At 61.8% G+C, this 14,724-nt stretch overlaps 1 protein-coding gene and 1 long non-coding RNA gene across 3 annotated transcripts in view; both read left to right on the forward strand.

The window, feature by feature from the left end:
* Window positions 1-2,875: 2,875 nt before the first annotated feature.
* On the forward strand, window positions 2,876-4,180 carry LOC111818896. Its single transcript, XR_002822769.1, has 3 exons — window positions 2,876-3,027; window positions 3,627-3,808; window positions 4,014-4,180. It is a non-coding gene; the product is annotated as an uncharacterized LOC111818896 (long non-coding RNA).
* A 1,003-nt stretch (window positions 4,181-5,183) lies between these two features.
* Window positions 5,184-14,724, forward strand: part of Cpz (carboxypeptidase Z) — an 18,521-nt gene continuing 8,980 nt past the window's right edge. Inside the window, exons 1-4 of one of the 2 annotated variants that reach the window (XM_023724315.1) lie at window positions 5,184-5,292; window positions 9,170-9,235; window positions 10,790-11,164; window positions 12,630-12,842. In XM_023724315.1, the coding sequence (XP_023580083.1) occupies window positions 5,247-5,292; window positions 9,170-9,235; window positions 10,790-11,164; window positions 12,630-12,842 (700 nt within the window). In that variant the 5' untranslated portion in view covers window positions 5,184-5,246. The remainder of the gene's footprint in view (window positions 5,293-9,169; window positions 9,236-10,789; window positions 11,165-12,629; window positions 12,843-14,724) is intronic. The other variant, XM_023724319.1, reaches the window with a different exon arrangement.

Here is a 14,724-nt window from a genome sequence, read left to right on the forward strand (position 1 = left end):
GGCCCTCCAGGCCCCGCGCCAGGACCATTTTTCTCACCAGGCCCCACCTCCTAGCAGCAGCCAACTATGAGCCACATGACCCATTGTCTTCCCAACTCCTGCCTACGGGTGCAGGAGGCTCTGGGGACATGTAGAAGAAACTGCCAGTCAGTAAATCATTGTTAGGGCCAAATACCATTTTTGGTAGAGGGCTGGGAATGTTTCTTGGACATTCCAGAGGAGATAAAAGGTGACCATTGAGGGACTCGGGAAATAGCTCAGTGGCACAAAGGCCTGCCTGGCAAGCATAAGGTCCTGAGTTTGATCCTTGTTTAAAAAAAAAAAAAAAAAGGTGACCATCGCTTGGTAGCCCGCCCCAGCCCACCTTGCCAAGCCAGGCCCCACGTTCCTGTCCTACAGTCTTCACACTGTCCACAGTCGCAGTGTCTGCAGGTCACCTCATCTCTGAAGGCCCCAGGGTGGGGCCCTTCCTGTACTTCCCCCGTGGTGGCTCCTGCCTGCTCAATCTGTGGCTGCTCTGCTCCAGGCAGAGCCCCGGGTGCTTCTCGCCTGGGATGCCAGAAGCCTGTCCCCTCGGTGAATGGCCCTGCTCCTCTGGCCACTGCCCAGCCGGGGGAGACCTGGGCACCTGCTGGGCTTCGTGGTCTCACATAGCAGTGTGTGTCTTGGAAACAAGGTGGCCCGAGAAATAGCATTTGAGCTTGCCCTCCTGGAAACCCCTCGGCCTTCCCAGGAAGGTCACTGTTTCCCACAGGACAGGAGGGAGGGCGCTCGGCCTGGCCCTTGTCTGCATCTCCCTGCTGCCCTCAAGTGTGGCCATCAGACCTTGCTGCGTCCCTGGTCTGCTGTGTCATGCACAGTGTAAGCACCGAGGGAGACCTAGAGCCATTTAGAGGTGACAGGAGCGGCGGGAAGTCACCTCCCCAGAGCTGCACTCTGTCTCTGCAGCCCTTGAGGGGCTGGGGTCCTCTCAAGCCCCTCTGTCACAGCCACCTTCTGTGTCCAGGAGAGTCCTGTGACCTCGCCCGCCTGCCCACGGGGCTGTAGCACTGTCTCTTCCTCCCAGGAGGACTTGGGCTCTGCCACCCTGGCTTCAGACGATGTGGCCACAGCGAAAACTCGTGTGGGCTTGAAAGCAGCTGGCTGGGCTAGGCGTGGGCTGGGAGGGAAGTGGCTGCCACCCTTGATGGACAGAGGTCATTGGGGCTGTCCTGGTAGCCTCTCTGCAGGACAAGGACATAGGGGTTGCAGCCAGAAGTCCTGATTTGATCCCCAGCACCCCAGACTTATTCATGCAGCCCTGGCAGAGACTTGGGGGGCTCTTCCTTCTGAGGATGTCCCAGTTAGAAGCCCCATTTCACAGACGAGGAAATGAGGCCCAGGAAGGCTGCCAGGAGCTCAGGGCCAGGAGGGGCGTCCAGTGCACTGCCGCCCTGGCCACCTGCCTTCTCTCCAGCCATGTGGTGCTGCCCCAGGGAGGCCCACAGAGAGCCTAAGGAAGGGCAAGGTGGGCAGCACTTGCAGATGGGCTGGGCATGGGATGAAGGCTGCCACCAGGGCAGGAATGACAGGAAGCTTCCTGCCACCAGCGACCTCTGGCCACCTTCTCTTCCTTGTCCTGCCTGCTGGGTGCTGAAGGACTTGGCAGTGATCAAGTCCCCTGGTGACTAAGCACCCAGGCACAGAAGCAGACTTGGGGTGGGGAGGGACACACACCGCTCACCCAGGGCGCTGGGCCAGGGGAGGGCAGTGCTGTGGCCTGGGAGTCGCCTGTGTCCTGCCCCTGCATGGTGGGTCCTCTGGCCCCTTTCCACTCTGTCCCTCTTGCTTCTCTGCTTCTCTTCCCCCCCTTCCCTTCTCTCCCCTCCCCTCCCCTCCCCTCTCCTCTCCTCTCTTTTGTTGTCCCTCTCCTCTCCTCCCCTCTCTTCTCCTCCCCTTTCCTCTCCTCTCACTGTCCCTCTCCTGTCCTGTCCTCTCCTCACCTGTTGTCTCCTTTCCTCTCTTCTTGCTGTCCCTCTCCTGTCCTCTCCTCTCTATTTGCTGTCCCTCTCCTCTCTCCCCTTGCTCCTTCCCTGCTTTCCCCCAAGCTAATTTCCCTTCTTGTTGCCCTTCCAGGTATGGCAAACTTGGTCCCATTCCTGGCTTTGCGCTGGGGTGGCGTGGTGAGGCCCTACAGCCCAGCCCTACCCTGTCCCTCTCCACCACCCCAACACTGTAGTTTGGTGCCAGTGCAGAAGCCTGGCTTGGGTGGAGGCTGGGGCATCCCTGTGCAAGGAACTTGCTGGCTGTGTGAGTCACCATCAGGACAGGAAGTGGCCATTACAGGCCCTGATGTGGTTAGAAGAGGGGTGCTGAGCTCCCTCTGCCCGTGTCACAAGGAGGGCAAAAAGACAAGGTGGCAGCAAAGAGGCTCTCGCCTGCACTCCACGCCCTCCAGCCTGGCTTCAGCAATGGGAGTCTCAGGGCAGGTGGTCCATGGCCAGGGAGGTGACCACAGTCAGCACCCCGGACAGCACCCTACACCCTAGGTGCCCTGGCTCAAGCCCCAGAACCTGCACGGCCGCCACTGCATTCCGTGCGCCGCCCGCCTGGGGCCTGGCCTGGCTCTAGGCCTCCAGGAAGCTGTGCGTCCCTGTCGTGCGTCCCTGTCGTGCCAGCCTGACTGGAGCTGACCCCAGCAAGCCACCAGCGGGTGGCTGGGCAGTGGTGGCCGCCCCACCCTGCAGGCGCTGCTGTGTGGTCTGCCGCGTTGCCATGTCCTCAAGGAGCGGCCCCCAGGCCACCTGCTGCCGCCACAGCTCACGCTGCTGCAGTGCCACGCGGCTGCCCGGGTGCTTTCTTTATGGCTCGCACTTCTATTTTCACGTAATGTGCAACAGCCTGAGTGTGTATGGCAAGCGTGTGTGTCTGCACAAGTGCACGCGTGACAGAGGAGGAATCCCAAGCAGCCTGAGGCCCGCCGTGCTGCACGGTTCCCAGATCACCATGCGCCCACCCTGTGGCCTGCTGCTGGAGCCCCGCGTGGGGGTGCGGATCCCAGGGGACGTCTGTGTCGTGTGTCGCTCAGGTCACTCACGCCTCGTCTCACACTAAGCATTCGTGGGTCCTGCTGTATGCTGAGTTCTGGGTTGGTCCCGCTGGGGCCCACATAAGCTTTGGGATCTGCCTGGGGCTAGGAGGAGCACTCTCTGGGGTATCTGCATGAGCCAGCAAGGGGAGCCCTGGGAGGCCCCCTCCCCTCCAGCCCTCTGCCCCTGGGCTCTGCTTCCCAGCCACTGTGGACTAAGCAGCTTTTCCCCACTGGGACGTGCCTTTTTCCACTGGGACGTGCCTTCCTGGCACCAGCAGCTGGTGGACTGAGCCCCCTGCAACCATAAGCCAAATAAACTTCCCCTCCTCCGAGCTGTGGGTGCTGAGCACTGTGTCCCAGGGACGGGAAAGCTGGCTGCAGCAAAGACGAGGGTTTCTATTGCAAAGGGCTCTTAGCCCGGAGGCAGGCAGTGCGGGTGGGAAAGAGCAGGCAGTGTTGCAGCGTGGGCGGCCGTGGAGAGCCAGGGAGGGGCAGCACTGCAGGCTGCAGCGCAGGGATGAACCCCGCCGCCACATGGTCCACCCCTTGCTTCCAGGTCACTCAGTGTCCCCCGGGACCCTGTCCAAGAACTTCGGGACACAGCAGTGTCTGCCACATGGAGGCTCGGTGGAGCATGACCCGCGTGCACCAGTGAGGCCAGAGCAGGCGAAGGCCCCTCACCCCCTCGCTTCCACTGTCCTCGCTCTCTCAGTGCCAGGCCATCTCTGCAGAACTCAGGTGGCCACCGGCCCCAGCCCAGGGGATGGGCTCCCATCAGGCCTCACCCCTGGGATCTGTGGCACAAAAGCTACCTGAGCGTGTGGCACGTCTCACCTCCCACCTGAGCCCACACAGGGACGCCACGGTCCCGGATGCTCCTCTCGGGCACTGTGACCTTCTACGGCTCTGCACACAGTGGCACCCACGGGTGTGTTTCTTACAGGCAGAGTCCGGTGGAGGCAGCCGGATGGAGTCTTCCCCGTACAGCCAGGCTGTGCGGCTGCCCTCCTCTGGAAAGACGCTTCTGCAGAGATGGCCACAGCTTGATCATGGTGCGTGCCTGAGCTCCCAGCTCTGTGCAGGCTGAGGCAGGAGGACCACAAATTCCATTCCAACCTAGTTGTTTCAGTGACTTAAGGAGACCCTGTCTCAAAATAAAAAAGTCTAGGGATCTATCTCAGTGCAGAGTCTCTGGATTCAATCTTTAGTGTTACCCCCTATGCTTAAAAAAAAAAAGTAAAGAAAAAAAGATTTCTTTCTTTTTTTTTTTGGCAGAACTGGGGGTTGAATTCAGGCCCTTGTGCTTGTCAGACAAGCACTTATTCTACTGAGCCATCTCCCCAGCCCCCCCCCTTTTTCTAAAAAAAGAGAAATGTTTTGTGAATCATAATGTGCAATTCAAATAAAATAAATTATTCTCAGGGATAATAACACCTATAGGTGTACGGCCAAGAAGCTTTAAAAATGAAACCAGGAGCTAGGGTGTGGCTTAGGGCCACAGCACTTGCCTGGCATATGTGAGTCCTTGAGTCCCAGCCCATCAGTCAATCAACCAACCAGCCAATCAATCAATCCAAATAAGCCCAGCCTGGGCTGCCCACGGCTCCAGTGTGTGGCGGCTGAGCTTCTTGGTCCTGGAAGGCTCAGACCTGCCTGAGTGGGGCACAGGTGCAGGCCAGGTGCTCAGCCAGCCCACTCCTGGTCCCCACGGCTTACCTAAGCAGCCCGGGACTGCACCTTTGATCCCTGCTCTAGGGAAGGGGAGGCAGAGAGGCGTCCCACCTCTGACCCTCACAGGACTTTCCGAGTGGGTCCACAGTGCAAAACCCTTGTCCCTTCCCCCACCTGACCGAGGCCCACACGGGTGGCCTGGCCTGCCTCCCTGCTAGCCAGGTCAACGCTGGGACAGGACCCTGCGCCCCCCACCTTTGTCCTGTCCAGGAACCAGGGCGCAGGCATTTGGAGCTGGTCCCGGTGGGGGGAGGGGCCGCTTCCCTGGAGGGGGCGGGTCTCCCCTGGGAGTGGGGGCTGCCTGTTTATCTGCTCCTCCCCCAGCCGCATCCTTTCTGGGTTTCTGACTCTGCCCCTGTAACCCGACTCCCGCGCGGCCATGCGGCCGGTGCCCCCCCCCCCTTGAGCCGGGGCGGGAGCCCAGTGCCACATCACCGCGCCCACCATGCTGCCGCTGCCGCTTGCCGTGCTGGTCGCACTGGCTGCCACTGGTAAGGTCTGCTGTCCCCTTCCTGGGCCGAGCGCACAGCCAGCCAGGAGCTCTGTTCCCTGGGTCACGCAACTGATCCCAGCCAGGCAGAGGTCCCCAGAATGCGCCCCAGGGACCCTGGTCCACAGGAGGGACTCTGGTCTAAGTGCACGGGATGGGGACTCCCTGGGGAGGGGAGAGAGCTGGGGCTGGGGTAGCAGGGCGCGGGGCAGGTCTCCAGCTGTGTGGGCACAGGAGGGGTGCAGTGGGCTGCAGGCTGCCTCCCGACAGGTGCCAGGACTGTGCGGGTCAGGAGGCCCCGTGGCCCCATCCTTGCTTTCCAGGAGTGGGGTTGGGTCTGGCGCTGTGGACCCTGGCTGGGATGTGGACCAGTGTTGTCATCGGGCAGGGGGCAGGGGGTGAATGAGGGGTAGGCTGGATCCTGCATGGGTCTGGGGCTGGACGACCAGAGGGACCGGGACCAGTGTCCCTCCCAGTGGCCTCGCTGACAAGATCTGCACAGCAGGGTCCCGAGTCCTGGCCCTCCTGTACCCAGGAGCTGGTCTCGGTTTTTCTGCCCATGGTGTGCCTGGCCCAGGGACGGTGTCCTTGTCCACACAGACACCGGTGCTCCTGGAGGGCTGGCCCCTGGGGGCTGAGGCCCCAGTCAGATTTGTGGACACCTGAGAACCTGCCCACCGCATCTCATTCTCTCACCAAGACACTCTCCTCCCCACCCCCGCCTGCACCCCAAACTTCCCTCTGCTCCCTTCTGCATGTGCAGACAAAAGCAGGCAGCCAGGGGCCCCGAGGGCTGTCCTTGACCCTCCCTGCGCCCCTGAGCTCCCAGGGAGTGTCCACACCTCCTCCAGGAAGCCCCCACCCCCACCCTCCAGACCTGGCCGCTGTGTGGGCTCCCTCCTCCTTCACCTCCGTGGCTCCAGGAGGGCCCAGCTGCGGGTCTCCCTTGCCCCAGGGTCCCGCCTTTCCCTGAGCCGGAAGGTCAGGCTCAGTGTGCAGGCCAGAGCCTGGCCGGGTTCGGGACCGGCAACTCGACCCTGCTGTGTGACCTGGAGAAGACCACAGCCCTCTCCCGCCGCACTCGGCTTCCAGGAGCAGCCACCGGCCCCTGGGTGGGGAGATGCTGCCACCTCGTGGCCAAGGGCGTCACCGTCATCCCGGACTCAAGCCGCTTCAGATGGGCACTGTCCACCGGAAATGGGAAGGCATGCCGGCCTTGCTGGCCAACAGGGACCAGGCTGCATTCATTTTAACAGCGACATGTTAGCCCAGTTCATCCAGAGTGCCATCCAGTGTTTTGTGGCCAGTGCACAACTCTTAATGAGATACTTGGCTTTTGGTTTTTAGTGCAGTTTTACAGCAAGTATTAGCTTCGCCTGGATGCATCTCAAGCCCCCTCCCGCGACATGCGTGGTACATGGGCAGCTGACAGTAGCCAGTGGCTTTGGACCCTTCCGGGACCCAGCCTCCTGCCTCTGTGTTCCCCAGGTTGCAGTGCTGGGGTCCAGGTGCCACCCTGAAGCAGCTCCGTGGGGCTGGGAGTGGACAGCAGTGGGGGACCTGTCCCTTGCTTTGTGGACAGAAGAGAGGCCCAGAGAGACCAACTAGTGGCCTCGGCGCAGCTTTGTTATTGCTGGCACGGTGGTCCCTGCCAGTGTGTGGCACGCTGGGCCCCCACCATCCTGACCGCTGTGCCGAGAGTGGCACTCTGGGCCCACCACTTGTGACGGACATGTCTGCCACGAAAGACACTTACAGGTTGACCTGGGACCCACGTGTGCCATGTTGCTTGGAAGTCACAATCAAGAGAAGAGTGGCGTGGATCAGGCTGGGCCCGAGACCCACGGCTGGTGTCCTTGGAAGGCCAGACGCATGGGGAGAAGTCACACACTCACACTGGGCAGACCCAGGACACAGACCCAGGCAAGGGGCCCCAGAGGGAAGGGCCCTGCGCACTCCGTGGCTCCCAGCTCCTGGCCCAGAGCTGTGAGTGGAGGCTGTTCCTTCAGCCCCTGCCTGTCCATCTTACGCATGGTGGACACCCGAAGTGGGTAGCGGTCACCTTGGAACCAGGAAGGAGCATGTTGGGCACTAGAACGGCACCAGGTGCTGCCCATATACAAGATGGCTGGGTCCTCAGCCTTGCACGGGAGCTCCCTTGCTGCCTCAGGGTAAGGCAGGGAAACTGAGGCACACAGCAGGACTTGCCCCGGCTCAGCTTCCCCAGGCTTTCTGTCCCTGTGTGCCCTCCCAGGGAGCTCACTGCCTTCGGAAGTGGGTGTGTGGCTCCTGGTGGCCTCACCTCAGGCTTCTCTGGGGCAGCAGAGGCCTAGGGGCAGGGTCTAGGTGGCCCTTCCACTTGCTGAACTGCGCAGTGTCCACCGCTGGGCTACATGCCGCCCTCACCTGAGCTCGGCAAGGCACCGGCAGGCGTGGGCTCTGGTGTGAGCGCACTTCGCACTGCGGCCTCACAGGCTCTCACTGGTATGCCACGGATGGTGCTTACGCCCAGCACTGCACACAGTCATCACGCCAGCCCCGTGGGCAGCGGCACCTGGGGCTCCACCTGGATGGGTCTCTCAGCCTGCTGACCTCATTACAGCTGCCCTGAGGTCCAGGTGCCAGTGGGAGGTTGGGGCCTGGGCCAGACCATCACACGGATGCTGTCGCCCCACACGCCAAGGCAGGCACTCCTGCTCCCTGGCCCATCCTGGGCAGCCGCCACACAGGCCCTACAGCCATGGAACATGGTGCCCAGGCACTGAATGTGGGTGCCCTTGGGCCCTTTGTAGTAACCCCAAACGTGCCGAATACAAACCCCTGGTAAGCTGAAAACTCAGCAAGAGTGAGACTTGTCCGAGGCGCCTGCTGCGAGAGTGGGTTGAGCACAGAGCAGGGGTCAGGGCCACACCCACTCGGCCTCACTCCTGGGACAAGGAGAACAGCTGGGTCCAGGGTGGCAGGCGTCTCCCATGGGCCGAGCTCACACCCAGGCATGCACTGCCCAGGCCCTGTGTGGGTCTCATCAGGCCCATGGTGGCAGGCCTGTCCTAGGGCAGAGGCACAGTGTCCATGTCCCATCCTGTGAGGACCTGTGAGCTGACTGATGGCGTGGTTAGGACAGGGCAGCCCTCTGCCATGGGGACACAGCATCTTCTCCCAAGTTGGGGCTGTCCTGGGCTGCTCCTCACTGTCCTCAGCAGAGTCTTCCTAGCCCCAGACCCTACCAGCCTTAGCAGGTAGTGTTGGCTAACGCAGGTCTCACTCGGCCCTCTGGGCCTTACTGCTGGGTCCGTGCAGCTGGGCTTTGGGGGCCCTAAAACCCCACAGCTGCAAAGACAGCTTTGTGAGTGATGCTCTGTGAAGTGGAGGGGGCCCCAGCTTCCGCATGGGTGAGACTCCACCCCACCCTGGCTGCGTGTCCCAGGGTGTGCAGCCTGGGCCCTGCTGGGCCTTGGAGGGGGTTTGAGTGAAGTGTGGTCAGAGCCTACAGTGCCCAGACAGCTACTGGGCCCCAGGACCCTGTTGGGACTCTGTGCTAGGCGGCTGACACTAGGGGTGCCCATGGGAGATGGACAGGCCTGGACAAGTGTGTCCTGCATAGCAGGTCCACTCACCCCACTGGCCGGTCCAGGCTTCGAGGCGAAAGCGATGCCCTCGGACCCACACTGCCAACAAATGCCCACCCTTAGGCACATCACATTACCTTGCAGACAGTCCTCACCCAGAGTGGGTGCCTGCCACCTCCGCCCCAAGCGCTGAGACGAGGACAGCACGTGATGCAGCCGGGGGGGGGGCAGTGCACCAGCCCAGTGTGCCCGAGCAGCCTGCAGTGCCGCCCACGGCAGGCGTCCCTAACACGGTGCTTTTCTCTGCAGGTGACTGCCATGGGCCGGCAGCTGCTGACAGCGGTTCGTACCTGGACTCCTTGGTTGGGTTTGTAGGTGTGCCGCAGCCTCCGGTTGAAAGCTGAGCCCACAGTTCCTGGAGTGGGTGGTAAACAGCAGGACCTGCCCCTCAGCTCAGCCCCTGGTCCCGCAGCTGGCGGGCACAACAGACAGGCCCCAGGCACGGGCTTGCCAACGAGCACCCGCGGGCTGCCCCCTCCTCCCTCTGCCTACTGCCGGCCCCCTCCTCCCCTCGGCTGCTCTGGGGACTGAGCAGCACCCTTCGCTTCATCCTGATACCCGCTTTCTGGGGTGGGATGTGAGAGGCTGAACCCTGCTGTGTGCACACTAACACACACGCTTCCCCACCCTGTGCTCCAGTTCCCAGGGCTGCAGCCCCAGCTGAGCCCATGGGCGTGGGTGGGTCCCACCCCGGGTCCCAGTTTCCTCTGTGAAATGAGGAAAGGTTGAGGAATATCACAGGATGATTTTAAAACTTACGTGTCTGAAAAGCTCAGGGCAGGGCAGAGGTTAAGTCTGCTTCCCCGAGACAGGCAGAGACGCCCCCTCCGTTCGGGCCTCCAGTGCTTTCTGCCCTAAGGAGCTAGGGCTGCAGCAGCTAGGAGAGGCTTCCCATGCCCAAAGTCACTGCCAAGACCCGGCACTGAGCAGAAAAAAGCAGAGCAGAAACAGCCCTTCCTTCCCCAGGTTTGATGTGGAAGAGTGGCAGCGTCTCAGGCCACATGCCACTTGCCACATCTGTGCTATCTGCTGCCGAGGAGAGGGGCAGGGGCATAGGTGGGGACCTGGGTAAAGAGAACACTGCTGGAACCGTGAGCACAGAGGTGTCCGCAGCACAGGACGCTGCCTGCTCCGCCTGGCCTCCAAGCGTCTTGTGATACACAGCTGTCCACGCAGCTCTCAGCCTGGGTGAGCCCGGCCTGGCCACTGACGGCCGGCCCCTCCTGGGGGGATGCTGCCTGGCCGAGCAGGGTGTGTCTGCGGAACGCCCTGCTTCAGGATTGTACAGCCAGCCCTAGGAGCTGTGCCACCTACGATCTGCGGCTGTGAGGAAGCACCTGAGAAAGGCAGTGTAGAGGAGCACGGTTTATTCTGGTCATGGCTCCACAGGTCCCATCCACGGCGGCTGGCCCTGCTGTTTAGGCCCAAGCCGAGGGAGGAGCATCAGGGCAGAGGGTGTGGAGGACAGCTGCTCCCAGCACGTGGCCGGTGGCCGGTGGCTGGGGAGTGGAGCCGGAGGGGCAGGCTCCGGAGGAAGGGCTGGAGTCCCGGCACGCCCACGCCCACTCCCTGCAGTTAGGCCCACCCTGCTCCCGGCATCTGCCAACAATGCCACCAGCGAGGGCCCCTGGAAGGACTTCCTGGTGAAGTTAGAGCCCCTGCGACCCTGTCACCTTCTGGGCACTCTGGCTCTGGACACGGGAGACTTTGGGGGACATTTGAGCCCTCAACTGTGGCAAGAGCACTGTCCTCCCACGGGCCCAGCCCTCTCCCCATGGATGTGGGTACCCTGACCCCATAGCCCTAGTCCTAGATGGGGTCCACTCAGGCACAGGCCAAGCGTGACCCGTGCGCCCCGCTTCCTCCCAGCCACCTGTGTGGACCTGCAGCTCACCACCTGTGCAGATACCACCTACAACCGTACCACCTTCCCCACGGCGCTGGAGCACCGGTCGCGCGAGGCGGTGGAGGCCAGCTCAGAGTACATCCTCCTGAGCGTGCTGCACCACCTCTTGGAGGGCCAGTGCAACCCCGACCTGCGGCTCCTGGGCTGCGCTGTGCTGGCCCCCCGCTGTGAGGGCGGCCTGGTGCAGAGACCCTGCCGGCACGTGTGCCAGGGCCTGCAGGAGGCCTGCCAGCCCGCCTTCGATGCCATCGACATGGCCTGGCCCTACTTTCTGGACTGTGCCCACTACTTTGCGCCTGAGGAGGAGGGCTGCTTTGACCCCCTGGAGGGGCTTCGTGGTGAGGCGTGGTCCGGGGTGCATCGCATCGCAGCTCCTGCAAACCAGCGGGGCGGGCAGGCGTCAGGGCATGAGGGGCCTGTGGAGGTGCTCCAGGGGAGCAGGCCCTGCCTGGGGCTTGTCTGCAGTCACCCCAAGGCTGTGGTAGGGAAAGGGAGACCAGCAGGGCCAACTCCTGCCACCAGGGTCCTCTGCTCCTGGAAGCTGGCTTGGTGTGTTCATTTCATGTCACGTTAATGGATGTGAGCTGTACAGATGGTGTGGGGCAGCAGCCACCCGTGGCCAGGCCACAGGGTCCTGTGGTGTTACAGAATGAGCCTCCTGCTCTAGATGGGAAGTGGGGTTCTGGGCGGGAACATGGCGCAGGGTGCGCCTCTGCAGGGACCCAGGCCAGCCCCCTGGGTGCGGGCCAGGTACCTGTTCTTCAGACAGCACTGAGCATCTACTGTGTACACCTTTGTACCAGGCCGTGGAAGGTGGCCAGGGGCGGGGCCGCAGGCCTGTTCCTGGGAGGGGCTCTGGGCTGGTGGGGGCTGATTCTGGCACTGAGAGCCTTGAGCGCCAGGATAGAGGCTGCCTGGCCTTGGCGGGGCTGGGGATAGTTGGGCGGTGACAGGCTTCGGGGAGTGAGGAGGCGGCCAGCAAGGTCAGGAAGGGGGCCAGACATCTCCACACCAAGCCCGCAGCCTGGGAAAGCCCAAGCAGTGGTTTGAATGGTTATTTTGGGCAGCTCTGGTTCCCTGTTTCCTGCCCTCAATGACCACGTTGAGCAGAAGCAAAACCACAGCTCTGTGAGTGGCCCAGGGAAACACGTTAACTCTGTGGTCCCTGGCGGCTGTGGATGAGGTCACTGGGGCACAGGACAGTCCCCAGGGAAGGCTGCAGGGTGTGGCTCGGGCCAGCCGGCCCTGCCCTCTGTTCCTGGCAGTGGCAGGGAAGGTCTGGGCCCCACGCCAGTGCAGTAGAGGTGGGAGGGGCCACCCAGAGCTGCTCCTGCCATGCCCGCCCTGGGTCTGGGGCCGCCTGCACTGGATGCCCAGTAGGCACACAGGAGCCATGAGGGGCCACAGTCACAGCAGCTGGTAGTGGCAGAGAACAGCCCAGCCAGAGGCGGTCTGCAGGTTTCTGGGGTGGAGGTTATGCAGATGCATCTTCACACATGCTGGGATTCCAGAGGTCCTCTTACGCCTCTGTCCTGTGGCGCTGAGGACTGTGCCAGCGTCATGGTGCCCTGTGTCTCTTGGGCAGAGTCACGGGCTGTCACTGTTGTTAGGAGCTCTACAAGGGGAGTTGTAATGGAAACGCCGCAGGCCAGCAGAGCCACACAGGGCGCCACGGTCCACTCCCTGGGCGCTGCAGGGCGGCGGCTGTCCTGGCGTGGGAGAGGCTGGGTGTCCAGCCCCCAACAGCAGCTGGGGAGGCTGGTGGGGAGACTGTGAGCCATTGGTGATGGGACCTATCCACAGGAGACCTCGAGCCAGAGGAGGCGCTGCCCTCAGGCCTGCCACCCACCTTCATCCGCTTTGCCCACCACTCCTATGCCCAGATGGTACGAGTGCTGAAGCGGACTGCGGCCCGCTGCTCCCAGGTGGCCAAGACCTACAGCATCGGGCGCAGCTTCGAGGGCAAGGACCTGCTGGTCATCGAGTTCTCCAACCGCCCCGGCCAGCATGAGCTCAGTAGGTGCTGTGTGGGAGGCTGATCTCCGGGAAGGGTGTGGCCGGGCCTTGGGGTACACAGGCGGGGAGGGAGGCTTGGGGTACCAGGTGTGGACCAGGCTTTGGGGCTCTGCTTGGTGCATGGCTGCACCCCACAGGGAGCACTATGTAGGCAATGTCCCCCGAATGTGCACCGCACACAGGACTCTGGAGGAGGACTATTTGTACTTTTTTTTTGAACCGGGGATTGAACTCAGGCCCTTGCGCTTGCCAGGCAAGCACTTATTCTACTGAGCCATCTCCCCGGCCCCAGGACTCTGGAGGAGTGAGAGGGACTCGCATCACGGCAGAAACACTGATTACAAGGCTTGGAGGGAGTGTCAGGCCAGTGCAAGATTTGAAACAGACCCGACCTGTAGATCACACCTACAGCTCCAGCCCCTCTGTAGGCTGAGGCAGGAGGATCACAATTTTAAGGCCAGCCTGGGCAACTTAGAAGCCTGCTTTGTGGTCGTGCCCTTGAGCACCAGGCTGGGCAGTCGGTGAGCCCTGGGTCCTGGTCACCTTCTCCCTCTCTACCACTGTTCAGGACAGTGCTACCAGATGGCATGGACCCTGGCTTTCCCATCAGGAAACCCAAGTCCACCTCCACATCCTCCAGCCCAGCGGGCCCATGCCGAGCCAAAGGGGGCAGTATAGGAAACCCCAGCCCTGTCTGGCCTGTCTTCCAGCTGGACAGTTAGGAAAGGAAAGGTTGTGGTCTAAGGTGCTGCCACTGGGCACTGAGGGTCCCTTTGGGTGAGCTGCTTCCAGGATGCCAGGCTGTGTGGTAGAGGCCCAGGCAGCCGAGGGTCCGCGGGCCCAGCTTCTTCCTTGGCCTCGGCCCCCAGCTGGCTGTCTCCAGGGCTGGGTCAGGCAGAAGCAACCCTGTTCTGCCCCAGGCTTGCCGCAGGATCAGGCTGGGCCGCCACTCAGCCCCATCCTCACCCCTTGGGCCCAGGTGGCACCCACATTACGAGCCCAAGGCCTGCTTTCTTGTCACAGGGCCTGGGGACATCCGGCTGCTCCAGCCCTGCTTCCACCCCTGTGAGACCAACAGCTGACCACATAGGAGGCCCCCACGCTTGTCCCCTGAGAGGGGGCGCCTAAGGGACACGGGCCTCTACCCCACAGCTGAGGGCTCCTAGGCCATGCGCAGCGGGGGGAGGGAGGTGCCACTTTCCAGATGAGCAGCATGGGACTCAGAAAGGAACAGTGACATATTTGTGGCCACACAGGGAACAAGGCTGCTGGGCCTAGGCCACCATCTTCCACAAGCCATCAGCCCACCCACCCACCCATTCATTTATCCACGAATCCACAGTTCTCACTCATTCACCAACTTCTTTCTTTCTTTCTTTCTTTCTTTCTTTCTTTCTTTCTTTCTTTCTTTCTTCCTTCCTTCCTTCCTTCCTTCCTTCCTTCCTTTTCTTCCACCCACCCATTTGTTCATTTTTCATTTGTCTATCCATCCACTCCATCCTGTCATCCATCCAGCTATCCTCTCTGTCTCTCTGTCTCTCTCTGTCTCTCTGTGTGTGTCTCTGTCTCTCTCCTCTCTGTCTCTGTCTGCCTCACTCTCCTCTCTTTCTCTGTCTCTCTGTCTCTCTCTGTCTCTCTCAGTCTCTGTCTGTCTCTGTCTCTCTGTCTCTGTCTCTCTCAGTCTCCCTCTCTCTCACCTTTCTTCCATCCACCCATTCATCCCCCATCTATCCATCTGTCTCTCTCTGTCTCTCTGTCTCTCTCTCCCCCTCTGTCTCTCTCTGTCTCTGTCTCTCTGTCTCTGTCTCTCAGTCTCTCTCTGTGTCTCTCATTATCTCTGTCTCTGTCTCTCTCTTCCCCCTCTCCCCCTCTGCCTGTCTCT

The sequence above is a fragment of the Octodon degus genome, unplaced genomic scaffold (genome assembly GCF_000260255.1).
Source record: "Octodon degus isolate 3935 unplaced genomic scaffold, OctDeg1.0 scaffold00006, whole genome shotgun sequence".
Taxonomy (NCBI): Eukaryota; Metazoa; Chordata; class Mammalia; order Rodentia; family Octodontidae; genus Octodon; species Octodon degus.